At 44.1% G+C, this 27,921-nt stretch overlaps 2 protein-coding genes and 1 pseudogene across 3 annotated transcripts; 1 reads left to right on the top strand and 2 right to left on the bottom strand.

The window, feature by feature from the left end:
• Positions 1-301: 301 nt before the first annotated feature.
• On the bottom strand, positions 302-4,831 carry GON7 (GON7 subunit of KEOPS complex). The gene is made up of 2 exons (XM_033191518.1): positions 4,537-4,831; positions 302-1,186 (listed from the first exon to the last, which is right to left on the bottom strand). Exons 1-2 carry the CDS (start codon positions 4,742-4,744, stop codon positions 1,092-1,094), a joined length of 303 nt encoding a protein of 100 aa, XP_033047409.1. The 5' UTR covers positions 4,745-4,831; the 3' UTR covers positions 302-1,091.
• Positions 4,768-27,746, top strand: UBR7 (ubiquitin protein ligase E3 component n-recognin 7). Of its 2 annotated transcripts, XM_033191516.1 has the most exons (11): positions 4,768-5,147; positions 7,517-7,650; positions 8,024-8,084; positions 9,399-9,494; positions 11,985-12,038; positions 12,236-12,341; positions 15,702-15,910; positions 16,389-16,538; positions 17,774-17,936; positions 20,802-20,863; positions 27,572-27,746. In XM_033191516.1, exons 1-11 carry the CDS (start codon positions 4,998-5,000, stop codon positions 27,662-27,664), a joined length of 1,278 nt encoding a protein of 425 aa, XP_033047407.1. In that variant the 5' UTR covers positions 4,768-4,997; the 3' UTR covers positions 27,665-27,746. The 2 variants fall into 2 exon arrangements, with proteins under 2 accessions (XP_033047407.1, XP_033047408.1); XM_033191517.1 differs by lacking the exon at positions 7,517-7,650 and having other exon boundaries at positions 4,812-5,147.
• On the bottom strand, positions 21,839-22,641 carry LOC117071503 (annotated as a pseudogene).
• Positions 27,747-27,921: the final 175 nt, after the last annotated feature.

Here is a 27,921-nt window from a genome sequence, read left to right as displayed (position 1 = left end):
AAAAAAAAAAGTTGATTAATGATTTCTCTCACCTTTTATCAGCTTAAAAAAAATCTAAAGGCTATTTATGTAACCCAGTACTCTGTAATCTGAGGGCAAATACTTATCCTGAGATTTATCTCTGAAATAAATCACATAATTTGTAAAGTTACTTCTAACTCTAAAATCCCATGACTATTTGTATTTTACTAGGTACATTATACTTGATTTCTTTGCATTGAAGCTATCTAAATCAGGAAGGATGCATAGCGAATAAAAATGCCTCAGTCCCAATGACAAGCAAAAAAGAAACACACACACACATACTTTAGGAATATATATTTTTAAAGGATTCAATCATCTTTTTAAAGCAAAATCAAAGTATGGCTACAGGAGGAGAGGAAATATCCAAATTGTAATCAATGCAGATTGTTTACGTAAGGCCTTATATTTGTACCTGTATACATACCATATCACAGCACAAAAACATACCCTACCCCATCTGGCTCTCTTAAGGTACATGATAAATCAGATTAATGCACATTCATCAAGCGGCATCATCTCAGGATCTCTGTATCTTTGACATGGGTATGAATTCAGGGTTTCCTTGGGTCTCTTTCAAGGACTCTCTCTTCAGTATTTCTATTTCCTCATTTTCCTTCTATTTATGAAGAACTGTTATTTTTACATTTAATGCCCACTTTTCACCACTTGTTCATGTCAGTTCTCTGAAATGTTACTGCCTATGAACCATGAAGTACTGTTTATAACAGAAGCGGAAGTTAAAAGATGTAGACATCACACAAATCGATGGTTATTCTAAAAATAGAAAACAATGATAAAAATTCAGTTGCCAACTTCAGAGGATTTTATATATTATGAAGTGTTCTATTTTCCTTCCATGGTCTGAAATTTATTTTTCAAGAAAACAGATTTTATTTCTAAGCCTTTACTATCTTTGCTAGAAATAGAAAAACCAGTTTTCTCTTTGACAAAATTGTCCCAGGAAAACAACACAAATGCTTTTCCAAATTAGAGCATAACTTCCTTAAATGTCCTAGTGTGACAATTGGGATACAACAGCCATCTTTTAAATGTCACAAAGGCTATTGTTAAGACGGTGGTTTTGGCCGTTTTGCAGATGGTCCATCGAAGTTAGTTCTGTTATCAATGTTATTTTCATCTTCTGCATCATCTTCATCATCACCTTTTAAAATAAATATTTGTTGTATGACAATACGTTCTATGGTTGAAAGAAATATATATAGCTAAAGTGGTTGATAATGAGACCATTTCACTTTAGGGATTAATAAAACCATGCACATTTTAGATTAAAATGATTTTGAGAATTTCAGTGTTTAAAATCTTTATTTTCTATCACTTTCCTCTTTGGAAATACTTTAACTCATTCATCATAAAATCCAGTCTTTTTTTTTTTTGAGATGGAGTCTTTCTCTGTTACCAGGCTGGAGTGCAGTGGCGTTATCTCAGCTTACTGCAACCTCTGCCTCCAGGGTTCAAGTGATTCCCCTGTCTCAGCCTCCCAAGTAGCTGGGATTACAGGCACGGGCTACCACGCCCGGCTAATTTTTTGCATTTTAGTAGAGACGGGGTTTCACCATGTTGGCCAAGATGTTCTTGATCTCCCGACCTCGTGATCTGCATGCCTCAGCCTCCCAAACTGCTGGGATTACAGGCATGAACCACTGTGGCCGGCCAAAATCCACTTTTAAAAGTGTACAGCTTAGTGGTTTTTAGTATATTCACTAGATTGTGCAATCATCACCACTATCCAATCCTAGAACACTTTCATCACTCCAAAGAGAAATGAATTATGCCCATTAGCAGTCACTTTCCATTCCCCTCAGCCTTCGGCAACCACTAATCTACTTTTGTTCCCCCTTAATTTTTATTAGTGAGAGGGTCTTGCTATGTTGCCCAGGCTAGACCCAAACTCCCAGGTTCAAGTGATCCTCCTGTCTCAGCCTCTAGAGTAGCTGGGACTACAGGTGCCCACCACTGCACCCAGCTCACTAATCTATCTCTATGGATTTGCCTATTCTGTATATTCATATAAACAAAATCATATAACATGTACCCTTTTGTGTCTGGCTCTCACCTTAGCATAATGTTTTCAAGGTTCATTCATGTTGTAGTATGTATTAATACTTCATTACTTTTTTTTTTCTCTTTTTTTTTGAGACGGAGTCTCGCTCTGTCGCCCGGGCTGGAGTGCAGTGGCCGGATCTCAGCTCACTGCAAGCTCCGCCTCCCGGGTTTACGCCATTCTCCTGTCTCAGCCTCCCGAGTAGCTGGGACTACAGGCGCCCGCCACCTTGCCGGCTAGTTTTTTGTATTTTTTAGTAGAGACGGGGTTTCACAGTGTTAGCCAGGATGGTCTCGATCTCCTGACCTTGTGATCCGCCCGTCTCGGCCTCCCAAAGTGCTGGGATTACAGGCTTGAGCCACCACGCCCGGCCAATACTTCATTACCTTTTATTGCTAATAATATTCCATTGTATGGATACACCACATTTTGTTAATGCACTCATCAGTTGATGGATATTTGCATTATTTCTATTTTTTAAAATGATCATTATTTTTAGAGATGAAGAGATGAGGCCTCACTCTGTCCTCCAGGCTGGAGTGCAGTGGAACAATCAGCCCACTGCAGCTTCAAACTCTTGGGTTCACGTGATCCTCCCACCTCCTAAAGGTGCAACACCAAGCCCGGTCAATTGTTGTTTCCACATTTTAGCTACTATAAATGCTGCTGCTATGAACATTCATGTGTAAGTTTTTGTGTGAACATACTTTCCGGTTCCCTTGGGAGGACTACCAGTGGAACTCCTGGGTCATATGGTAACTTCATGTCAATTTTTTTGAGCTACCAAACTCTTTTTCCCAGTGGTTACACTGTTTCACATTTCCACCAACAATGTACAAGATCTCCAATTTCTCCACATTCCAGCCAACACTTGTTATTGTTCTTTTTGATTATAGCCAACATCCATATTATCAAGATGTAATTCCCAAGATGGAAGGAAAGTACAGTTTAAGCTCTTCTTAGAGAATTGTAAATCCTGACTCTAATATCTATTCTTGGATTTTTCAGCTCAGGACAGTTAAAATGTACCTGCCTGGCCGGGTGCAGCAGCTCAGGCTTGTAATTCCAGCACTTCGGGAGGCTGAGGCGGGTGGATCATGAGGTTAGGAATTTGAGACCAGCCTGGCCAACACAGTGAAACCCTGTCTCTACTGAAAATACAAAAATTAGCTGGGAGTGGTGGCAGGCACCTGTAATCTCAGCTACTTGGGAGGCTGAGACAGGAGAGTCACTTGAACCCAGGAGGCAGAGGTTGCAGTGAGCCGAGATTGTGCAACTGCACTCCAGCCTGGGCACATTTCAAAAAAAAAAAAAGTACCTGCCTATTTCTGCATTCGAGGCAATTTTTAAAAAAATAATACAGTTAAACTTCACGTTTCTACTTTCAAACTGCACCTACAAAACTGGAAAGGCAAGGGAGTCTCTGGGAGTTAATACATGTTAAAATTAAGTCTGTCCCAGTCTTTGGAACCTGTTCCTACTCTGTGATAGATTGTACTCTTCCAAATATGTCTGTAGTTTCACATCTGATAAAACTCCTTTTTATTCAATACCCAGCTCAAAAGTCTTATCCTCTCTGAAGCCTTCTGAGGGTCTCTGGGTTTGCAACACTTACAGAGGGCCATAGAACCACTTTCTTTTTCTTTTTTTTTTGAGACGGAGTCTTGCTCTGTCGCCCAGGCTGGAGTGCAGTGGTGCGATCTCGGCTCACTGCAACCTCCGCCTCCCGGGGTCAAGCGATTCTTCTGCCTCAGCCTCCCGAGTAGCTGGGATTACAGGTGCCTGCCACCACTCCCAGCTAATTTTCGTATTTTTAGTAGAGACAGGGTTTCACCATATTGGCCAGGCTGGTCTCGAACTCCTGACCTTGTGATCCGCTCGCCTCAGCCTCCCAAAGTGCTGGAATTACAGGTGTGAGCTACCGGCCCGGCCCACTTTCACTTTTAATAAGAGTGTCTGCCTGCCTAATTCCCTTGTGTTTCACAAGGGCAGGAACTGAGTCGCATTCACCTCATTCTTCCTCCAGGGCTCAGCTCAGGGTTTGGCAAATAGCAGGCATTCGGCACGTTTTTTAGTGAAATAAATGAAATAGCGATGAGTCGTGGAAATGCTTGAGTAGAAGCAGCCCAAATAAATATGGTGATAAATGCCAACAATTTTTATTTTTTAAATTATCTTTGAAATAATAATAGAAACGGGGTCTCGATATGTTGCCCTGGCTGTTCTGGAACTCCTGACCTGCAGTGATCCTCCTGCCTCGCCCTCCCAAAGTGTTGGGATTACAGGCGTGAGCCCCACTTCGCCTGGCCCGCCAAAAATTTTTAGATGCAATTCTTCTTTCCTCGAGGCTCACTTTGCCCAAGTCTGCCACTCTAAACGGGCTCCCCAAGCCAATTTCCCCAGGCGCCCGCCCCGTCCTCCTGTCGCTGCAGCACAGTCTCAGAGCTCACCGTCCAGGGCCTCGTCTGGAGCCGCCGCCACCCGGTGCTGCACTTCCGCCTGTACCAGGGGGCCGAATAATTCCGTTACCAGCTCCTTCATCTGGGCCACGCCAGACAACAGGCCCCGGAAAGGGTCGCCGTCACCCGGCGCCTCACAGGACACCCGCAGCTTCTGCGGCTTCCCTTCCTGCCCGATATACTCTCCCAGCAGCTCCATGGTGACCGCTAAGCTTCCAGAACACGACACCGGGAAGCGCCACCCGGAGGCGGAAATCAGCCCGTGGCCCGCGCAGGCGGCAGAAGGGAGAGGAGTGACATCCGTTTGTCGGAAGTCGCTCCTCCCCCTTCCTTCGCTTTTTTCCTTGTCATTGGTTCCTGGCACTCGGGCCCCGCCTCCTCCGGCTACGCCCCTCGTGGCCGCTTTTCCCGCCTCCGCCGGGGCCGAGCCGCGGTTCGGGTGACAGTTGAGGATGGCCGGAGCTGAGGGCTCCGCTGGGCGGCAGTCGGAGCTGGAGCCCGTGGTATCGTTGGTCGACGTCCTCGAGGAGGACGAGGAGCTGGAGAATGAGGCGTGTGCTGTCCTGGGCGGCAGCGACTCCGAGAAGTGCTCCTACTCGCAGGTGGGCACGCGGCCCGGGCCTTGTCTCCCGCGGCTCCCGCCGAACCTCCCCTTCCCGGCCCGGCTGTCCCTATTCCCGCCTGCCGCAGTCGTCTCCCCAGTGGTGGTCCGGGGCCGCCGTTAGTCTGCCGCTTGCTTACCCCAAGCCCACCCTTCCCTTTTATCCCCAACCTCCTGGGCCCCCTTCAGCCTGTGTCCAGCAGGGGCCCCCATCTTCTCTCTCTAACTCTGTCCGGCCAGCCAGGAAGGGCCCTGGAGCAGCTGCTCTGTCCGTACTCTCCAGCCTCTTCCTGGTGCACCACTGCTTTTCACGAAACCAGCCCGCGACCTCTCAGATCCAGAAATCTTTGTCCCTGCTTTTCCCATCCTAAGATTATTTATTTATTTATTAGGGACCAAATGGGAGAGTCAGGTTAAAGAGATTTTCAAATCCATAGGGATTTGCGGTGAGCTCCTTGACAGCTAGTTCCTCTGCAATTTAGTTTGACAAGTGCTAGCTAGTACTTTTTCTTTCTTTTTTTGGCAAAATGAAGCAAGTACCCATGTCTGTCTGCAGTCTGCCCTCCTCCCCTGGAAATAGACCGGAAACAGAACAGCAAGTGGCTCTGGCAAGGGAGGGGAGAGAGGAGAAAAGGATCTATTTGGCATTTGGAAGACGTTATGAGTGAGCAAGTGTTTGAGGGGGTGTGATGTGTTTAGTGACTCACCCTATACTTCGAGTTACAAAAATGGAAAAGGATGGGTAGGAAGAAGACTGACAAAGGATAAGAATTGGCAGGAAGAAGGGTTACCTAGGCAGAGGGGTGGATTGGAACACTGGGGAGATGAGAAGAGAGACTTGCGTTCATTATGTGGTATGAACTGAGGTCATAATACCAGTTCTCGTTGTTGACCAAGTTTAGTTTACACTGCAAAGTAAGTGCTAGATTGTTGAATAAACCTGGTATCCAGACATAGCCCCAGGTATTTTAAAACCTTTGGTCACCACTAAAACAATTTTTCGCCTGCTTTCCTTAAAAAAAAAAGTTCTAAGTCTGTATGTAAACTATTTTTGAAGTGTAGTTACCTTTATAAAATGGATTCCCTTAATATTTTCTTTTTATTGTGGTAAAAAAAAAAAATGGAAATTTGCACAAATCATGTACACAGCTTGAAAGGAAAGTGTGCATGTTCTCACCACCCAGATCAACAAATAGAACATTAGGAGTGCAAAAGGCTTATTGGAAAAGAACTTAAAAAAAAAAAAAGAAAAGAAAGAAATAGAACCTTACTGGCATCCCGGAAGCCTCCTTGTCTATCTTCCTCCTTCCTAGAGGAAAGTAACTATACCTATTATACATATTCACTTTTTTTTTTTTTTTTGAGATGGAATTTCACTCTTGCCACCCAGGCTGGAGTGCAATGTCCTGATCTTGGCTCACCGCAACCTCCACCTCCTGGGTTCAAGCGATTCTCCTGTCTCAGCCTCCCAAGTAGCTGGGATTACAGGTGCCCGCTACCACACCCAGCTAATGTTTGTATTTTTAGTAGGTGGGGTTTTTTAGAGATGGGGGTTTCACCACGTTGACCAGGCTGGTCTTGAACTCCTGACCTCAGGTGATCTGCCCACCTTTGCCTCCCAAAGGGCTGGGATTACAGGCGTGAGCCACTGCACCCAGCCTACATATTCACTTTTTAACATTTGGTCACATTTATCTCCTTTCTACTTAAAATTTGTTGTTTTAAAATTTTGAACTATTTAAAAATAAGTTGCACACATGATGACACTGTACCTCTAAATACTTCAGCATGCATCTCCTAAAAATCAAAGAGATTCTTTGCATGTGTTGATTCTCTCTTTGGTGGATTTACAAACATTTTGCAGGATGAAAGTGTGATATTACTTACATAAACCTATACATATGCTCCTGTGTTTTCACATGTTAAAATGATTAAACAGATCCATTTATTCACAGCCGACTGACAAATTCAGACATCCTATCACTTTAAGAAAGGAGTGCTGACTTGTGTCATGGCTAATACTTGTAATCCCAGCACTTTGGAAGGCCAAGGCAGAGAACTGCTTGAGCCCAGGAGTTTGAGACAAGCCTAGGCAACATAGCAAGACCTCATCTCTGCAAAAAATAAATAAATTAGGAAGAAATAAAAAAGTGCTTGCATGAAAAAAAAGCACTAGTATAAAAATGAAACATGCAACACAACTGTGTTTTGGTTGATGCTCTGCTGTGTAAACTTTTTAGTTTTAATGGTTTTTACAGAAAGGTCTTGACCACAGATAATCTGATTTTAATTATTTTTCAGTTCCTAGTGTGGGTATTAGGTAAACCATGCTATTACATTAATTCTCTTTTCCATTTTGGGGGCTTTTAGGGCTCAGTAAAGAGGCAAGCACTATATGCCTGTAGTACCTGCACCCCAGAGGGAGAAGAACCAGCAGGAATTTGTTTAGCTTGCAGTTATGAATGTCATGGAAGTCACAAACTATTTGAGCTATACACAAAAAGGTAAACATAGTCAGAGATTGTTACTAAATGCTTTTGAAGTATAGATTCTTTCCCATCTACACTTTTTCCTAATCTTGTTTTTTCATGCAAAGCTGTTGTACAGTAGTGAAATTTCATGTAATTATTTTATATAATTAGAGAGAGTTGTTTCTAGAGCCTTTAAAAACATAATATGGTACAAACTCAAACTACTCATCTTTCTCTGCCATCATTTTACTTGTGTGTGTTTGTGTGTATGTGATATAAATATTTGCTTCTGTACATATTAATTTCCAGAATTGTGAAGTCTTATTATGTGCTTGAATGCTTGAAGAAATTTTAAATTGGATTTTGTAAAAAGAAAAATAAAATTGTTATTTCCTCCTTTTTTCAGAAATTTTCGTTGTGATTGTGGAAACAGCAAGTTTAAAACTTTGGAATGCAAATTACTTCCTGTAAGTAAGCACTGTAACTGTAAATGCAGTTAGAGCAGCGGGGGTTAATATTTGCCAGAGTGGGTAAAAAACAAATACCTGTATTTTCCAAAAAAGAAGTTCTTATGCTTATTCTTTGCAGATGGCCATTTCATTTTTTACTTTGTTGGAAAAACTATATAAACTGTTGAGAGCCTACAAGATAGATGGTAATTAATATGAAAGGTTTGGGGGAGAGATGTACTTGAAAGTAATTCAGGTTTAATTATATTGGTTGTACTTATTCTCTGAGGCTTTTAAAGCGAAGGGTATGACTTAAAAACAATAAACAGGGTCAGGAGATCGAGACCATCCTGGCCAACATGGTGAAACCCTGTCTCTACTAAAAATACAAAAATTAGCTGGGCATGGTGGCACCCAGTCACCTACTCCATCAGCTACTTGGGAGGCTGAGGCAGGAGAATTGCTTGAACCCAGGATGTAGAGGTTGCAGTGAGCTGAGATTGCACCACTGCACTCCAGCCTGGCAACAGTTCAAGACTCTATCTCAAAACAAAAACAATAAATAGACTGGCACTGTGGCTCACACCTGTAATCCTAGCACTTTGGGAGGCCGAGGTGGGCAGATCACTTGAGGTTAGGAGTTTGAAAGCAGCTTGGCCATCATGGTGAAACCACCCCCCCCCCACTAAAAATACAAAAAATTACCTGGGCATGGTGGTGTGTGCCTGTAATCCTAGCTACTCGGGAGGCTGAGGCACGAGAATCGCTTGAACCCAGGAGGCGGAGGTTTCTCTCACCCGAGATTGTGCCACCGCACTCCAGCCTGGGTGACAAAGTGAGACTCCATCTCAAAAAAAAAAAGAAAAAGAAAAACCAATAAATAAGGCCGGGCATGGTGACTCACACCTGTAATCCCAACACTATGGGAGGCCTACGTGGGAGAATGGCTTGACCCCAGACCAGCCTGGGCATCATAGTGAGACCCCATCTCTATCAAAAAGGAAAAAGAAGTACTTTGAAATTCCAGGCCAATATCAGTTCACATAGATTGATAATTAATATTTATGATTAACTTTTATCTCCACTTTACTGAATAGGTGTATTTAATTTCTCCTAATTACCACCAAAAAAAAAACATTTTATTTTTTCTCTGTATCCTGAAAAAAGTATCCCTTTAGTAGTAGTGAGTTTTTTTTTTCCTACTTTGAAAGTTAAAGATCAGCATCTTGGGGGAAATAATGTGGAAATGTATTGAATGCATTAATTTTATAATGTGTGAAATTATAGTTAAAATTAGATCATATTATTATTGAAATCAATATTATATTTCAGGACAAAGCAAAGGTAAATTCTGGCAATAAGTACAATGACAACTTTTTTGGATTGTACTGCATTTGCAAGAGACCTTATCCTGATCCTGAAGACGAGGTAAGAGAATTGTAAGTTAAACCTGGGAGTGTGTCCCCTCTAGCCTTGATTCCTCAACTGCTTGTCATATCTGAGCCTCTGGCTCTTCAGGAGGCAGTGCGGGATGGTGAAAGGGTTCTAGATTTATCTTTTCTTATGAATCTGGGTTGGATCTATAATTGGTACACATCTCAACCATTCTTTTCATTTTTACATCATAAGAATGAAATATTGGAGAGGACTTTCCCAAAGCCAGAGCTTCTTCCCTTCCTCTCCTTCCCTGACTGCCTCCCCCTGCCCCCTAACACTTTCTAAGAAATGACCTTCAATTTCTTGTGTCTCTTTACGGAAAGAAATGGGGTGTACAAACAGCATCCTCTTAAAAATGTCAATGAGAATATATGCAAAATTCAAAATGAGTTCTTCCTCACTCCTGCACCTCCTACCTCCCAAGCCTAACCACTGTTAACACTTTTGGTGTGTATATTTTTAGGTCTTTTTCTGTGCACATGAAAGTGTTTGAATGTGTGTTTCAGTGTGTAATTTCCTTTCCATTAACAGAAGTGAAAATTCTGTACACTCACTTCTGCAGCTGGGTTTTCTCACCAGTATATCATAGACATTCTTTCATGTTAACAAACACACTTACCCCGTTCTAACTGCTGCGGAGTGTCATAACTTCATATGCCATAAGTTAGTCAACCTAATTGTTCTTCTATAGCAGAATGGCATTGTCTGATTTTTCAATATTATAAGGAAAGCTAGAGTGACCATCCTTATACAGTAATACAACTGAGTATACTCCGTATTTATGTAGAATGGATCGGTAGAATTGACAGATCAAAGTGTATTTGTGGGGTTTAAAATTGTGATTGGCCGGGCACTGTGGCTCATGCCTGTAGTCCTGGCTACTCGGGAGGCTGAAACACAAGAATCACTTGAACCCATGGGGCAGAGGTTGCAGTGAGCCGGGATTGCGGCGCTGCACTTCAGCATGGGTGACAGAGCGAGACTCTGTCTCAAAAAATAATAATCATAATAAATAATAAAATAAAATTGTGATCATATCTGCCAAAAAAGTTGAACGAGCAACAGTATATGATAATGTTTTCTCCCCAACACTTTTGTCAACCCTGCGTATTACCAGTTGTCGGAAATTTTGCCATTTTGATAAATGAAGAATAGTATCTTAAATTTTTTTTCTTTCCCTGATGATAAGTGAGATTATGCATTTTTTCACGAGTTTGCTGGACATCCGTAATAACCTTCCCTCTGAATTGTCCTTTCATATCCTCAGCCCATGTTTTGATTGGTTTGGGTTTTGTTTGAGTATTTACTGATTTGAAAGAGTACTTTTTGTCTTTAGAGATATTAGCCTTCTGCCTTCTTCCTTGTTTTCTAATTGCATTGGAACTATAATTATTAAACCAAATTATGTACAGGGACAGATTGAAGGTCTCTGAGTTAGCAAAAATAAAATCTTAAAACTGGATTTTTTTTTTCTTTCTTTTTTTTAAGACAGAGTCTCGCTCTGTCACCCAGGCTGGTGACAGTACAGTACAGTACAGTAGCGTGATCTCGGCTCACTGTGTCCTCTGTCTCCTGGGTTCAAGCGATTCTCCTGCCTCAGTCTCCTGAGTAGCTGGGATTACAGGCACCTGCCACCATGCCTGGCTGATTTTTGTATTTTTAGTAGAGACAGAGTTTCACCATGTTGGGCAGGCTGGTCTCAAACTCCTGGCCTCAGGCGATCCGCCCACCTTGGCCTCCCAAAGTGCTGGGATTATAGGCGTGAGCCACCGCGCCTGGCCAAAACTGGATATTTTAAGGCGTGTAGTAAAGTGTTACAGCTCCTCCTGTTCCACAATATGTGCTTTTTTTTTCCCCTTTAAGAAGCCTACAACAGGAAAAGGACAACATTGGGATGTTAATTAACAGTTAAGAGAGCCTGGGAATAAAAGAAAATCATCCCCCAAATAGTCTGTGTTCTTTGGTATATTATTTTCCTAGGGCCAGCATTTAATTATTTAATTTATTCAAATTAGAGGAGTTATCTATCAAGAGGTTTTTCCTAACATTTACTTTTTAGTGTACTTGGCAGGATGGTTTTTCTGCAGCAGAAAGACATTGTCTAATTTTTCAATATCATAAAGAAGGCTGGAGTGACTATCCTTATACAGTAATACAACTGAGTATTGTATTAAAGGATGGTGTGGTGAAAAGTCCTAGTTGTCACTGTCTGCATTGGTCCGTTCACATTACTTGCCTGGGCCTGAGTTTTGTATAAAATGGGAATGCCCTCCTTGTCTACACAGTTTTGTGAGAATCAGATATTAAGTAACTGATGTGAAAGAGCTTTGAGATTGTTTGTAAAGGGCTTATCTCAATGTAAGCCTTTGGAACACCAGTTCATGTGGAATGAATATTTAGTATCTTATTCTACTGTGTGCCAGGTTACTTCCATGTTCCCGAATTCAGTGTAATCCTTAACAAACTGCTTTTCTCTGTTAGATTCCAGATGAGATGATCCAGTGTGTAGTCTGTGAAGACTGGTTCCATGGAAGGGTAAGGAAAATGTTCTACGTTTTGAAACCATTGTCATCACAAAAAGATAAAGGTTATATTTTACATTATAATTACTCTTCTAAAAATAAATTCTAGTGATATGATCAGTGTATTATTACGGTATTTATTTATAAAATAATGGACATTTTGGACAGTTTGGCAATCACAAGAAAATTTTTGGTGTTCTATATTCACAGCATCTTGGTGCCGTTCCCCCTGAGAGTGGGGATTTTCAGGAGATGGTATGCCAGGCCTGCATGAAACGTTGTTCTTTTTTGTGGGCTTATGCTGCACAATTGGCAGGTAGGTATCTTTGTGAAGTTAGTGTGCCACAAACTTGTGCTTGTGAAATTTGTGTGTTCAATTCAGAATTTTTAGCAACTATTTTTAACTCTGTGGTTATAAAATAGTATATGTTCTGGCCAGGCACGATGGTTCACGCCTCTAATCCCAGGACATTGGGAGGCCAAGACAGGTGGATCACCTGAGGTCAGGAGTTCGAGACCAGCGTGGCCAATATGGTGAAACCCCGTCTCTATTAAAAATGCAAAAATTAACCGGGCATCATGGCACGTGCCTGTAATCCCAGCTACTCAGGAGGCTGAGGCAGAAGAATCGCTTGAACCCAGGAGGCAGGGGTTGCAGTGAGCTGAGATCACGCCACTACATTCCAGCCTGGGCAACAGAACGAGACTCCATCTCAAAAAAAAAAAAAAACCAAAAAATAGTATGTGTTCTTTCTCCACAAGGTGCATAGATTGGTTAGGATACTACCAAAAACAAATTTATACTTAAATGATATGATGGAGAATATTGATGAGACCAGAGTTAGAGAAAATGGAGGAGGCAGTTTTCGAATGGGATTTTGAAAGATAAATAGAACCGAAATAAGTTGTTAATTATAACACATGGTATCGGTTGGCGAGGGGGTGGTGTCTTAGTCTGTCTGGGGTGCTAGAACAAAATACCTTAGGCTGGGTAATTTATAAACAATAGACGGATATTTCTCACAGTTCTGGAGGCTGGGAAGTCCAAAATTCAGGTGCCTGCAGAGTCAGTGGTTTGGTTGAGGGCCCATTCCTCGTAGATGGAGGCTTTTATGTGTCAGTACCTGTTAAAAGGGGCAAACAAGCTCACTTGAGCCTGTTTTATAAGTCTGAGCCCTCATGAATGGGATTAGTGCCCTTATAAAAGTGGACTGCAGGCACACGCTACCACGCCCTGCTAATTTTGTATTTTCTGTAGAGACAGTGTTTCGCCGTGTTGCCCAGGCTAGTCTTGAACTCCTGAGCTCAAGTGATCCACTCATCTTGGCTTCCCAGAGTGCTGGGATTACAGGCATGAGCCACCATGCCCAGCCTATCTGGTGCTTTTATTATACACTAAGAAATTAAATCAAAACAACTAATTAATGAATGGTCCTGAGGCATTAAATATCTTATTGGTAATGCTTTATGTGTTTCTTAATTTATTTTTAAGGTGGCAGTTAAACTCGTAGTATCTGCTGCTTTGGCTTCATAATTTCTTGCCCTTCTCATCTTTAGAGACCAGTTCACCATACAAACCATGAGCAGCATAGCTGTACCTCCAGTCTCATGTTTTTCTGTCTTTTTTTTTTTTTGAGACAGCATCTGGCTGTGTTATCCAGGCTGGGGTGCAGGGGTGGTATCTCGGCTCACTGCAACCTCGCCTCCTGGGTTCAAGCGATTCTTGTGATGCGGCTTCCAGAGTAGCTGGGACTACAGGCACATGCCACCACACCTGGCAAATTTTTGTATTTTCAGTGGAGACAAGGCTTTGCTGTGTTGGCCAGGCTGGTCTCAAACTCCTGATGTCAAGTGATCCACCCATCTCGGTCTCCCAAAGTGCTGGGATTATAGGCGTGAGCCACCACACCTGGCCAGTTTGCCTCAGAGTTCTTAAGTGCTGCTCCCTTTCTGTTCATACCCTTTCCAGTGATCTCTCTCACTGTCCACAGATGCTGAACCTATCTATGTATAGTTCTTACTCGTTGGGTTTTTTTTTTAAGACGGAGTCTTGCTCTGTTGCCCAGACTGGAGTGCAGTGGCATAGTCTCGGCTCACTGTAACCTATGCCTCCTGGGTTCAGGCAATTCTCCTGCCTCAGCCTCCCAAGTAGCTGGGATTACAGGCATGCACCAGCATGCGTAGCTAATTCTTCTGTTTTCAGTAGAGAAGGAGTTTCACCATGTTGGCCAGGCTGGTCTTGAACTCCTGACCTCAGGTGATCCACCTGTCTTGGCCTCCCAAAGTGCTGGGATTACAGGTGTGAGCCACCATACCCAGCTTAATTGGGTTTTTAAAATTGATCTCCTGCCTCTCCCTTCATTTCCTCTCCCGTCAGCAGATGGCTTCATCTCCTATTACATTGAAATGCTGGCATCCAATGTGAGCTCCCCTGTCGTTTCTCTTCTCTGTCTCAGAGTGTATCTGCTGCTACACCCATCGTTTTTTTATTTCTTCTTCCCATAAAGAAAAGCTGTTTTTAAAAAATTACCCTTCTGTCTGTGTTTACAGTTCAATCTCTTCCTCCTACTTCTTATTCTGTCTCTAACAAGTACAGTACATTATTTTCTCCTTTATGTGTAAAGTGCTTAAGCAGTGATTGATATTTTCAAATAAATTGTTCAATTATTTGAATTCTTTGGGTTAGACAGACATAACCTAAAGAAGCATCAGTATTTTCTTTCTCAGTATTTCGGAGACTATGGTGGACTAATCTCTTTTTCCAGATTCTGAAATATTTTAAAATCAGAAAAAGCGATTTTAGGTCAGAAGTGGTGGCTCATGCCTGTAATCCCAGCACTTTGGGAGGCTGAGGCGGGCGGATCACCTGAGGTCAGGAGTTTGAGACCAGCCTGACCAATTAGCCGGGCGCGGTGGCGGGCACCTGTAGTCCCAGCTACTAGGGAGGCTGAGGCAGGAGAATGGCGTGAACCCAGGAGGCGGAGCTTGCAGTGAGCCGAGATTGCGCCACTGCACTCCAGCCTGGTGGACAGAGTGAGACTCCGTCTCAAAAAAAAAATAAATAAAATAACATAATTAAAAAATAAAAAATAAAAAATAGCCAGGCATGGTGGCACATGCCTGTAATCCCAGCTACTCAGGGGGCTGAGGCAGGAGAATTGCCTGAACCCGGGAGGTGGAGGTTGCAGTGAGCCAAGATTGTGCCATTGCACTCCAGCCTGGGCAACAAGAGCGAAACTCCATCTGGAAAAAAAAAAAAGGCAAGAGCTATTGTATGCCTGACGTGGTGGCTCACACCTGTAATCCCAGCACTTTGCGAGGTTGAGGCAGGCAGATCACTTGATATCAGGGGTTCGAGACCAGCCTGGCCAACATGGTGAAACCCTGTCTCTACTAAAAATACAAAAAATTAGCCAGTCATAGTGGCGCGCACCTGTAGTCCCAGCTACTCGGGTGTCTGAGGCATGAGGATTACTTGAACCTGGGAGACAGGTTGCAGTGAGTCAAGACCATGCCACTGCACTCTAGCGTGGGTGACAGACTGAGAATCTGTCTGTAAAAAAAAAAAATAATAATAATAGAATAAGGGATTTTATTGTCTGTTGGGATTTTATTGTCTGTTAGGTCAGTGGATATGTGTGTATGTGTTTTTCTTTTCTTTTCTTTGAACCCACAGTAACCAAAATATCCACTGAGGATGATGGATTGGTGCGGAACATTGATGGAATAGGTGATCAGGAAGTTATTAAACCTGAAAATGGAGAGCATCAAGATAGTACCCTCAAAGAGGATGTTCCAGAACAGGGAAAGGATGATGTCCAGGAGGTTAAAGCAGAGCAGAACAGTGAACCATGTGCTAGCTCTAGTTCTGAATCTGATCTCCAGGTAATATGTGAAGTACAAGCCATCAAGAAATAAGACTGGGCCAGGGGCTGTGGCTCGTGCCCATAATCCCAGCACTTTGGGAGGCCAAGGCAGGCAGATCACCTGAGGTCACGGGTTTGAGACCAGCCTTGGCAACGTGGTTAAACGTCATCTCTACTAAAATTACAAAAACTAGCCAGGCATGGTGGCACGTGCCTGTAATCCCAGCTACTCAGGAGGCTGAGGCAGGAGAATTGCTTGAACCCAGGAGGCGGAGGTTACAGTGATCCGAGATCATGCCACTGCACTCCAGCCTGGGCGACAGAACGAGATTCTGTCTCAACAAAAACGAAAGAAAACTGAAGCGGAATTAATTCTGTAAACTTATGGCTTTGGATTTCAATTTTATCCTTTGCCTAAAGAAATCTCTTTACAAAATCTAAACTATGAAAACTGTGGTAGTTTAAAAAACATGCTTCAAAACTTAATTTTATTTCAGACAGTGTTTAAGAACGAAAGCCTCAACGCAGAATCAAAATCTGGCTGCAAACTTCAGGAGCTTAAAGCTAAGCAGTTTATAAAGAAAGACACTGCCACCTATTGGCCCCTGAACTGGCGTAGCAAGTTGTGTACCTGCCAAGACTGTATGGTAAAGTATCTGATTAATTTCAGTGTTAGCATATTTTGTGTACTGTCCCCCAAAATAAGGACACCTGGGAAAACAATTCAATTTTTGTACCAGAGGAAGAAAGAAAAATAAAAAGAACACCTGAACAGTATATTTATGGAATTAATGTTTAGGAGACCCTCAAAATTTTTACATTAAGCAAATTTATGCTATAGTACTTACAGTTGGAATGTTTGTGGAAGAAATGGATAATTATGCAGTATTTTAAATTTGCTTATTTTAATTTTAGTTTACTTATCTTTAGGCAAATAGCAGTTCTTTGTTACATCAAAAAGTTGCTTGGAAACACTGGTTGAAAGTTACAGTAAATTGGCCAGGTGTGATGGGTCACGCATGTAATCCCAGCACTTTGGGAGGCCAAGTTGGGTGGATCACCTGAGGTCAGGAGTTCGAGACCAGCCTGACCAACATAGTGAAATCCTGTCTGTACTAAAAATACAAAATTGGCTGGGCGTGGTGGCACATGCCTGTAATCCCAGCTCCTTGGGAGGCCAAGGCAGGAGAATCGCTTGAACCCGAAAGGCGGAGGTTGCAAGGAGCCGGGATCGTGCCATTGCACTCCAGCCTGGGCAAGAAGAGTGAAACTCCATCTCAAAAAAAGAAAAAAAGAAAAAGAAAGAAAGAAAGTTACAGTAAATCAGTGATTTTTTTTTTCTTTTTTTTTTTTTGGTTGAGACGGAGTCTTGCTCTGTCGCCGGAGCTGGAGTGCAGTGGCCGGATCTCAGCTCACTGCAAGCTCTGCCTCCCGGGTTTACGCCATTCTCCTGCCTCAGCCTCCGGAGTAGCTGGGACTACAGGCGCCCGCCACCTCGCCCGGCTAGTTTTTTTTTGTATTTTTTAGTAGAGACGGGGTTTCACCGTGTTAGCCAGGATGGTCTCGATCTCCTGACCTCGTGATCCGCCCGTCTCAGCCTCCCAAAGTGCTGGGATTACAGGCTTGAGCCACCGCGCCCAGCTATCACTGATTTTTAAATAAAGATCTCGAGTATATGACATCTGGGAAATTGGGAGAATTCTGACAGAAATCTGGGCAAAAAGAATAAATCCTTCTAGCAATTCTGTGTTGAGGTTCCAGTTTTTCTAGGTCTTAATATTTTAAAAATTACATTTTTAGTGATTCTGATGAAATTGACTTTCTGAGAATGATAAACAATTCTAATGGGGAAACTGTTTCTTTTTTTTTTTTTTTTCTAAAGAAAATGTATGGAGATCTAGATGTCTTGTTCCTGACAGATGAATACGACACAGTTCTGGCTTATGAAAACAAAGGCAAGATTGCCCAGGCCACTGACAGGAGCGATCCCCTAATGGATACCCTCAGCAGCATGAATAGAGTCCAGCAAGTAGAACTCATTTGTGGTAAATACTGTGTGTGTGTGTGTGTGTGAAAATTCAGTTTCTTTCACTATGTAAAAAACTATAAAGGGGGCAATAAACACCTATATTTTTAATTTAATACAAAGAATTAAAATTGTGAATTGTAGATCATTGCTTGATTTTCATATTGGTGGGTATTCAGCTGCTGTTACCATTGAAGCAGAGTTACACGCTAGAATAATTACATGCTTGAGAAACCACAACATAACGCTATTTCTGATTAAGGGTAGATGGATGAATAAAATTTTTCCATCCATTGAAACAATTTTTTGGACATTATGTGTCATCTTTTTGAGCAAGGCATGTCACCATTTTGACAGTTCTTGAGGTTGCTTTAGTGGTTCACAGGAAACCACTAGAGGAGAAAATACCCCCAAACCCTTGATTGAAGGCTTTTACATCCCCCCACCACTACCCAAGGGCAGCATGCCAAACTTATTTCAGTGATTTCTATCCCAGCCATTTCCACTTGGATGCCACCACTTTTATGTGTCTTTTATGGCATCAGTAATTTCTGTCTTTTATTATTTATTTATTTATTTTGAGACAGGGTCTTGCTCTTAGGCTGGAGTGCAATGGTGCATTCTTGGCTCACTGCAACCTCTGCCGCCCGGGCTCTAGTGATTCTCCTGCCTCAGTCTCTGAAGTAGCTGTGACTACAGGCGCATGCCACTGTGCCCTGCTAATTTTTTTTTTTTTTTTGAGATGGAGTCTCACTGTCGCCCAGGCTGGAGTGCAGTGGCACGATCTCGGCTCACTGCAACCTCTGCCTTCCGGGTTCAAGTGATTCTCCTGCCTCAGCCTCCCAAGTAGCTGGGATTACAGGCACCCACTACCATGCCTGGCTAATTTACTTTGTATTTTTAGTAGATACGAGGTTTCACCATGTTGGCCCAGCTGGTTTCGACCTCCTGACCTCAGGTGATCTACCCGCTTTGGCCTCCCAAAGTGCTGGGATTACAGGCGTAAGCCAGCATGCCCGTCCCCACTAATTTTTGTATTTTTCGTAGAGTCAGGGTTTTACCATGCCACCCAGGCTGGTCTCGAACTCCCGAGCTGAGGTGATCCGCCTGCCTTGGCCTCCCAAAATGCTAGGATTACAGGTTCAAGCCACTGCACCTTGTCTTTTATTTATAACTGGTAATTTCTTTTTGCCTTTATTAGGGTAAACACTTTTCAAGGATAGAAAAAAGATTTTTGCACCTAAAAGATTTTTGTAGCCCTCAAGGTACCTTGTACATAATGTAAACTGAGTCAGTTTGTTTGGGCTGGGCGCGATGGGTCACGCCTGTAATCCCAGCACTTTGGGAGGCCAAGGCAGGTGGATCACCCGAGGTCAGGAGTTCGAGACCAGCCTGGCTGACATGGTGAAACCCCGTCTCTACTAAAAATACAAAAAAGGAGGCAGGCATGGTGGTGCGTGCCTGTAGTCCCAGCTACTCGGCAGGCAGAGACATGAGAATCACTTCAACCTGGGAGGCAGAGATTGCAGTGAGCCGAGATCGTGCCACTGCATTCCAGCCTGGGTGACAGTGAGACTCCATCTCATAAAATAAAATAAAATAAAATAAAATAAATATTCAACAAGTCCAAGGTTATTTCAGCTACCAGAATTCCAGAGAAATAGGAAGCCCTTTTAAAAATTCTTAATCTTTATGGGATTAGAATATCTCTGCTTGTTGTCCTTTTTAAAAATTTTTGCTTTTTATTTATTTTATTTTATTTATTTTTTTGAGGCAGAGTCTCGCTCTGTCGCCCGGACTGGAGTGCAGTGGCCAGATCTCAGCTCACTGCAAGCTCCGCCTCCGGGTTTACGCCATTCTCCTGCCTCAGCCTCCCGAGTAGCTGGGACTACAGGCGCCCGCCACCTCGCCTGGCTAGTTTTTGTATTTTTAGTAGAGATGGGGTTTCACCGTGTTAGCCAGGATGGTCTCGATCTCCTGACCTCGTGATCCACCCGTCTCGGCCTCCCAAAGTGCTGGGATTACAGGCTTGAGCCACCGCGCCCGGCCTATTTTATTTTTATTTATTTTATTTATTTATTTATTTTTGAGACAGAGTCTTGCTCTATCACCTAGGCTGGAGTGCAGTGGCGTGATCTCAGCTCACTGTAAACTCTGCCTCCCAGGTTCACACCATTCTTCTGCCTCAGCCTCCTGAGTAGCTGGGACTACAGGCCCCGCCCTGCGGTTGGCTAATTTTTTGTATTTTTATTAGAGACAAGGTTCACCGTGTTAGCCAGGATGGTCTCGATCTCCTGACCTCGTGATCCGCCCGCCTCGGCCTTCCAAAGTTCTGGGATTACAGGTGTGAGCCACCGCACCTGGCAGCTTTTTTTTTTTTTTTTTTTTTTTGAGATGGAGTCTGGCTCTGTCGCCCAGGCTGGAGTGCAGTGGCCGGATCTCAGCTCACTGCAAGCTCCGCCTCCTGGGCCCACACCATTCTCCTGCCTCAGCCTCCCGAGTAACTGGGACTACAGGTGCCCGCCACCTCGCCCGGCTAGTTTTTTATATTTTTTTTAGCAGAGACGGGGTTTCACCGCGTTAGCCAGGATGGTCTCAATCTCCTGACCTCGTGATCCGCCTGTCTCGGCCTCCCAAAGTGCTGGGATTACAGGCTTGAGCCACCGTGCCCGGCCAGCTTTTTATTTTTTAATGAAAAAGGGTCTCAGATATCAACATAGAGGAAGTGCAGATAATTTGGGAACGAGTTTCTATGCAGCTTTCACTAAAGAAAATTTTTATTTAAACTACATTATTAAGAGCCAGGTGTCAATGGCAAAGTATATTTTGTTTTTGAAAGCAAATGGTTTATCTACATGTAAATACTTTTGTGATTTTGATTTAGAATACAATGATTTGAAGACTGAACTTAAAGACTATCTCAAGAGATTTGCTGATGAAGGCACGGTATGTTGAGTTAAAGAATTCTAATCATAGCCCTGTAAGTTTTGAATGAAGTGTTTATTTCCTTTGATGATTAAAAATGACTGCGACTGGTGGGGCGCGGCGGATCACAAGGTCAGGAGTTCAAGACCAGCCTGGCCAATATGGTGAAACCCCATCTCTACTAAAAATACAAAAATTAGCCAGGCGTGGTGACAGGCGACTGTAGTACCAGGTACTCAGGAGGCTGAGGCAGGAGACTCGCTTGAACCCATGAGGCGGAGGTTGTAGTGAGCCGAGATCGCACCACTGCACTCCAGCCTGGGTGACAGAGCAAGACCCCATCTCAAAAAAAAAGAAAAAATGACTGCGACTTAAGTGGGTACTTGAGAGTTGAATCAGGGACTATTTTGAGCAAATTGGCAGGCTAAGGGAAATGAGTAAGAGGTAGTGAAACACCAGAGTTACACTGGGAGTCCTCACCACCCCCAGCTGGGCGGGGAGGCATGATGGGAGGACGCAGTCCCGCGGCCTCTGAGAGAGTACTTGTAGCTTAGCAGATCACTGGAAGGAATCTGCAGTACCGATTCTGCTGATCCTGACCTTGAAGCATGGATCTTTGGGACGGGGAGGGGAAAATGACTGGGCAGGAAAAATTAACACCAGACCCATTTTCTGGAATTCTAAGTTCCATAGTTTAGAATAGAAACTGGGCATGGTGGCCAGGTGTGGTGGCTCACTCCTTAATCCCAGCACTTCAGGAGGCTGAGGTGGGCGGATCACCTGAGGTCAGGAGTTCAACAGCAGCCTGGCCAACATGGTGAAACCTGGTCTCTACGAAAGTACACAAATTAGCTGGGTATGAGGGCGGGTGCCTGTAATCCCAGCTACTCCAGAGGCTGAGAGGCAGGAGAATCGCTTGAACCTGGGAGGTGGAGGTTGCAGTAAGCCAAGATTGTGACATTGCATTCCAGCCTGGGTATCAGAGCAAGACTCCATCTCAAAAAAAAAAAAAAAGAACTGGGCATGGTGGCTTGTACCTGTAGTTTCAGCTACTTGGGAGGCTGGCTGTCTTGAGCCCTGCTTTCTTAGAAGATACCATCTCTGTCTACCTACTTTAGGTCGTTTTTTTCTTTTTTTCTTTTTTTTGGGGGGGGTGTGGGGGGCGTTCCTGAGTTTATTTGGGGCACACCTGGGCGAAGGCCCTGCACCGAGAAGAAGGTGTTGGGCCTCTTGGTGGTGAAGCTGACTTGTACTGACGGGTCCCGCGCAGGACCCGGTGGGGCAGCAGAAACTTGATCTTGGAGTGGTGGAACTGCTTGACGGCTGGCGGCACTTGCTGGCTGCAATCTCCTCCACCGTCATGATCTGGATGGAGTGGGCCCGGGCGCCCATGTCTCGGTAGCACTGGGTAACAGCGCCCGCGGTGGTCAGGTCCTGGTATTCCCGGTACATGTTGTGGGTGCCGCCCTGGGAGTTACGGCGGAGCCAGATGCGGAAGTTCTTGACCCGCAGTGGGGACTTCTCAAACACCTGCCCACAGTAGACAATCTCCCCTGAAGACTTCATCATCATCTTTAACTGAGATACGAAGTACCGGAGCGGGACTTGGCGACGACATGATTAGGTGCAAAGACTCGCATGCGGTAGAGGGGCGGTGTGTGGCATTTGGGGGTGGGCAGGCGGCGACCTACCACCTTGTACTCGTAGTGTGTCCGAGGCCTTCATGGCGTCCTCTCCGCGCTCGCCACCACCCGCAAAAGGCTAGGTCGTTTTTTTCTGTCATAAATGTGGGAAGAACATTTAACTGCCTGAATTTCTGGACAGGGTCACAGTGCTGCCTGCTGCCTTTCTGCAAAATGAATTGTAAAGTTAAAGGAGCCTTCTCCTAAATGGCTTTCTCAGGTTTTAGAGACTGTTCTTCACTATCACTGGGAACAGTTCCTACTTACTTACAGTTCTTTTTTTTTCTTTTTTTGTTTGAGACGGAGTCTCGCTCTGTCGCCCAGGCTGGAGTGCTGTGGCCTGATCTCGGCTCACTGCAACCTCTGCCTCCCAGGTTCACGCCATTCTCCCGCCTCAGCCTCCCAAGTAGCTGGGACTACAGGCGACCGCCACCACACCTGGCTAGTTTTTTTGTATTTTTAGTAGAGATGGAGTTTCACCGTGTTAGCCAGGATGGTCTCGATTTCCTGACCTCGTGATCCACCCACCTCGGCCTCCCAAAGTGCTGGGATTACAGGCGTGAGCCACCGCACCCGTCTTTCCCTACAGTTCTTAAAACTTAATGTAGTTATTCTTGTTTCTGTTGCAGAGACTATCCTCTGGTTAATACAGACTCAAGCTTCTTTGGTGCTAGAACTAAGAATGTTCGTGGGTGTAGTGGGGCATTCTGCCTCAGTGTGGTAACCTCTGAGCTGTCAGGGGACTTTTGCGGTGTTTGAAATAGTGCGCAGGCATGCCCTCGATGCTGATGCTGCTGCACCTCCACTCTTCTGTGGTCAGTTTTCTTTATTTTATCATATACATATACTTAAAATTACATAAAAGAAAAAAGTTAGGCATGTTCTCTTTTTTCATGCACATTGGAGACTTTTACTCAAAGTCTTCACAGGTATCTTAAACATCCGGGTCCTTGTTATCACTAGAGCCACTCTTTAGGAGTCTTTAGGAGAGAATGTTTTGTCTGACCAGATAATTTAAAAGGTCATTGGCCAGGCGCGGTGGCTCAAGCCTGTAATCCCAGCACTTTGGGAGAGTGAGACGGGTGGATCACGAGGTCAGGAGATCGAGACCATCCTGGCTAACACAGTGAAACCCCGTCTCTACTAAAAAATACAAAAAAAAAAAAAAAAACTAGCCGGGCGAGGTGGCGGGCACCTGTAGTCCCAGCTACTTGGGAGGCTGAGGCAGGAGAATGGCGTAAACTCCAGAGGCGGATCTTGCAGTGAGCTGAGATCCAGCCACTGCACTCCAGCCTGGGCGATAGAGCGAGACTCCGTCTCAAAAAAATAAAGCCACAAAAATATGGTATTTTTGTTGTTTGTTCCATAACATTACTAACCAGATCTTCACAGAAAAAGAAACAAAAACCTCAGGTTGCCATAAAGCTTGTCTGCTTTGGTTGTATTTGTCCATAGGGATAATGTTAATAAGTTCTAGCTGTTCTTAGATGATAGACTGCCTTTTATTTAATGTTTGTATCTAACAACAACAAAAAAAACCACTTAGACTAGGCACAGTGTCTCATGCCTGTAATCCCAGCACTTTGGGAGGCTAAGGTGGGAGGATTGCTTGAGCCCAGGAGTTCAAGACTAGCCTGGGCAAGATGATGAGACCCCGCCTCTACAAAAAAAAAAAAAATTTTTAGCCAGGCATGGTTATGTGTGTCTGTGGTCCCAGCTACTTGGGAGGCTGACATCAGAGGATCGCTTGAGCCCAGGAATTTGAGGCTCCAATGAGCTATAATCATACCTCTGTACTGCAGCCTGGGTGACAGCAAGACCCCGTCTCTAAAAAGCAATAATAATTAATAAACTTAGGAACTACAAATTTTCTGAAATAAATTAAAAAACTGATTTTTTATTGAACCCAAGTATTTATTCACTAGCATTTCTCCTCTGCACATTAGCTGTGACCGTTTGAGGATATCCAGAAACCGAAAGCTGTCCAGTCTCATTTGTGTGTTGCTAGGTCTCCTCCTGCAGTATCCTTGCTAGAGATATTATTTCCTTTCACTTAACGGGCTGTCTGTGGTTAATGTTTGTAATCCAAGGTAGGGACAGATACTTTGTTTTGCACCTTGCAAGTATCCTATTTATTAGCATTTTGTTAAGTGTAAATTCCCATGCCATTTAGCCAAGTACATTAGAACTTTGAGCTGCAGTCATTTCAGGATGTGTTCAGCCTCTGCATCCTGAATCTGTTAGGGGTTCGATTCCTCACTGGTTGAGCAGCAGTATTACTGTTGGTGCTTGTGAAACTGGTGTATCAGCTACTGGTCTGAGAAAATTATTCCAAGTTAGCATTGATATTTTGAGTATGTTAGCAGCACTTACTAGGGAATGAGGGGAAGTTTTCACCTTATACCCCTCTTTCTTACTTTCTCTTTATCTCTTTCCCGTTTTGCTCAAATGCATTCACGTGCTCTCTTTTTCTTTCTCTTTCCTTCACTCTTCTTGTCTCACTGTCCTTCTTTCTGAACAATAAGCATGTGTTACCTTATTAAAAAATAAACATGCTGGGTGTCATGGCTCATACCTGTGATCCCAGCATTCTGGGAGGGAGTGGTGGGAGGATCACTTGAGCTCAGAAGTTTGAGACCAGTGTGGGTAATATAGTGAGACCTCCTATCTACACAATTTTAAAAATTAACCAGGCATGGACTGGCCGTGGTGGCTCACACCTATAATCCCAGCACTTTGGGAGGCTGAGGCGGGCGGATCACAAGGTCAGGAGATCGAGACCATCCTGGCTAACATGGTGAAACCCCGTCTCTGCTAAAAATAAAAAAAAAATTAGCCAGGTGTGGTGGCGGGCACCTGTAGTCCCAGGTACTTGGGAGGCTGAGGCAGGAGAATGGCATGAATCCGGGAGGCAGAGCTTGCAGTGAGCCGAGATTGTGCCACTGTACTCCTGCACTCCAGCCTGGGAGACAGAGCGAGACTCCATCTCAAAAACAAACAAACAACAACAACAAAAAAAACAATTAGCCAGGTGTGGCGTGCACCCTATAGTCCCAGCTCCTTGGGAGGCTGAGGCGGGAGGTTTGCTTGAGTCAATGAGGTAGAGGCTGCAGTGAACTATGATTGCGCCACTCCACTCCAGTCTGGGTTGCAGAGGGAGACCCTGTCTCAAAAAATAAATAAATAAACCTGTTTCTGTGATGGCATTAGACAGCTTTCGATGGATCCATTGGCGCAGACTCGCTGTTGTGGTGGGCAGGGACTGCCAGGTTGTCCAGTTGGCGTTTTGTTTTATTTTGTTTTGTTTATTTTGAGATGGAGTCTCACTCTGTCGCCCAGGCTGGAGTGTAGTGGCACGATCTTGGCTCACCGTGGCCTCCGCCTCCTGGGTACAAGCAATTCTCCTGCCTCAGCCTCCTGAGTAGCAGGGATTACAGGACCCCGTCACCATGCCCTGCTAATTTTTGTGTTTTCAGTAGAGACAGGGTTTCGCCATGTTGTCCAGGCTGGTTCTTGAACTCCTGGCCCCCAGCAATCCACTCACCTCGCCCTCCCAAAGTGCTGGGATTACAGGCGTGAACCACTGCACCTAGACCAGTTTGCTTTTTTATTTGTATTTTCCCTTTGTCTTATTTTGTTATTTGTAATATTTTATTTTGCTAATATCATAAACACCTTTGTATGGGACACTAAATCCTTTTTCCAATAAAATAGATAAATTTCCATTTTTATTGCATAAGGTGGATTTATTCAAAGTGCTGCTTCTATAGTATGAGTTTTTTCCCAGTTATTTTTCTGTGTATATAGCAAACATCTTTAATTTTGGACTCTTAAGTTTGGTTTTTTATTGATGACAAAGAGGGAAAAGTTTTTTTTTTTTGAGACAGAGTCTCGCTCTGTCACCCAGGCTGGAGTGCAGTGGGGCGATCTCAGCTCACTGCAAGCTCCGCCTCCTGGGTTCACGCCATTCTCCTGCCTCAGCCTCCCGAGTAGCTGGGACTACAGGAACCCACCACCATGCCCAGCTAATTTTTTAAATTTTTTTAGTAGAGAGGGGGTTTCACCGTGTTAGCCAGGATGGTCTTGATCTCCTGACCTCATGTTCCACCCACCTCGGCCTCCCAAAATGCTGGGATTACAGGTATGAGCCACTGTGCCTGGCCAGAGGGAAAAGCTTTTTAGTTCCTTTTTCTTAACACCTCTGTTGCTGGTAAAGAAAGCACAATCTCCCAGTATAGTGCATTTTGTTTTTTGTGGGTGCTTTTGCAGAGCTGGAGGACATTCAGAAACACAGCTGTGGTAAAAGGATGTGGTAAAAGGGCAGTGGTCTGAGGAGGACTTTGGGGTTCTCAGTTTGTGTGCTGGCTCTGCCAGTTTCAGCTCATCTTGAGAACTTGCCACGTGCCAGGCAGTGTTTTATGGGCGTTGTCGCTCATCCAGCCTTCAGTTGACCCTGCTAGACAGGTGCTCCTGTTGTCTTATTTTGTAAAGGGAAACTGCAGTAAGGGGTCACCCAGCTTTGAACCATTCTGCTGTTGTGCCCAGCTGTGTGGCTCTGAGCAGGTCAGCCCTCTGTGCCTGAGTATCCCTCCTAGAAAATGGAGATGGTGGCCAGGCACGGTGGCTCAAGCCCGTAATCCCAGCACTTTGGGAGGCCGAAGTGGGTGGATCATAAGGTCAGGAGTTCGAGACCAGGCTGGCCAACATGGTGAAACCTTGTCTTTACTAAAAATACAAAAATTAGCTGGGCATGGTGGTGTGTGCCTGTAATCCCAGCTACTGGGGAGGCTGAGGCAACAGAACGGTTTGAACCCAGGAGGTGGAGGTTGCATGAGCCGAGATCATGCCACTGTACTCCAGCCTGGGTGACAGAGCAAGACTCCATCTCAAAAAAAAAAAAAAAAGAAAGAAAATGGAGATGGTATCATTAACTGCACATGAACATAATTCTTAGCAGTATCATTTGACTTGCTTGTGAGTGCTGTGGCCTCATAATTGCGATTCTGTTACTTCGTTCTCTTTCATAATCTTTGCTTTTCATCCACAGGTTGTTAAGAGAGAAGACATTCAGCAGTTCTTTGAAGAGTTTCAGTCAAAAAAGAGAAGAAGAGTGGACGGGATGCAGTATTACTGCAGCTAGAGTGGAGTGTGAAGGTTCTCATTCAGGCCAATGAAAATACACTTCCCATTCTTGGAATAAAAGAGGTGTGGTTCACATTCGGCCCCCTTTCCGTCCTCCTCTGTTTGGAGAGGCCTTGCGCTCCCTTCATTCTCTTTAGCTGCAGTAGCCACAGTGTGGATGCTGACTTCACAGCCAGCGTCCTCTGTGACTCAGCTAATGCAGCTCATTCGACAGACTTCTCCAGTATACTCCTACTCCAGTGCACCCAGGGTTAT

This window comes from Trachypithecus francoisi, unplaced genomic scaffold (assembly GCF_009764315.1).
Source record: "Trachypithecus francoisi isolate TF-2019V2 unplaced genomic scaffold, Tfra_2.0 Lachesis_group3, whole genome shotgun sequence".
NCBI classification, from domain to species: Eukaryota; Metazoa; Chordata; class Mammalia; order Primates; family Cercopithecidae; genus Trachypithecus; species Trachypithecus francoisi.
The sequence above is the reverse complement of the archived record's forward strand: the minus strand, read 5'-3'. Positions and strand labels throughout refer to the sequence as shown.

What these genes read in the sequence shown, in the direction of transcription:
- UBR7 (XM_033191516.1), top strand. Translation starts at nt 4,998, where the DNA reads ATGGCCGGAGCTGAGGGCTCCGCTGGGCGGCAGTCGGAGCTGGAGCCC. An exon ending in TTTGAGCTATACACAAAAAG is followed by an intron (nt 7,651 to 8,023) that starts GTAAACATAGTC and finishes TCCTTTTTTCAG; the next exon opens with AAATTTTCGTTGTGATTGTG. An exon ending in TTATGCTGCACAATTGGCAG is followed by an intron (nt 12,342 to 15,701) that starts GTAGGTATCTTT and finishes TTGAACCCACAG; the next exon opens with TAACCAAAATATCCACTGAG.
- GON7 (XM_033191518.1), bottom strand. Translation starts at nt 4,744, where the DNA reads ATGGAGCTGCTGGGAGAGTATATCGGGCAGGAAGGGAAGCCGCAGAAG. An exon ending in TCCAGACGAGGCCCTGGACG is followed by an intron (nt 1,187 to 4,536) that starts GTGAGCTCTGAG and finishes TTATTTTAAAAG; the next exon opens with GTGATGATGAAGATGATGCA.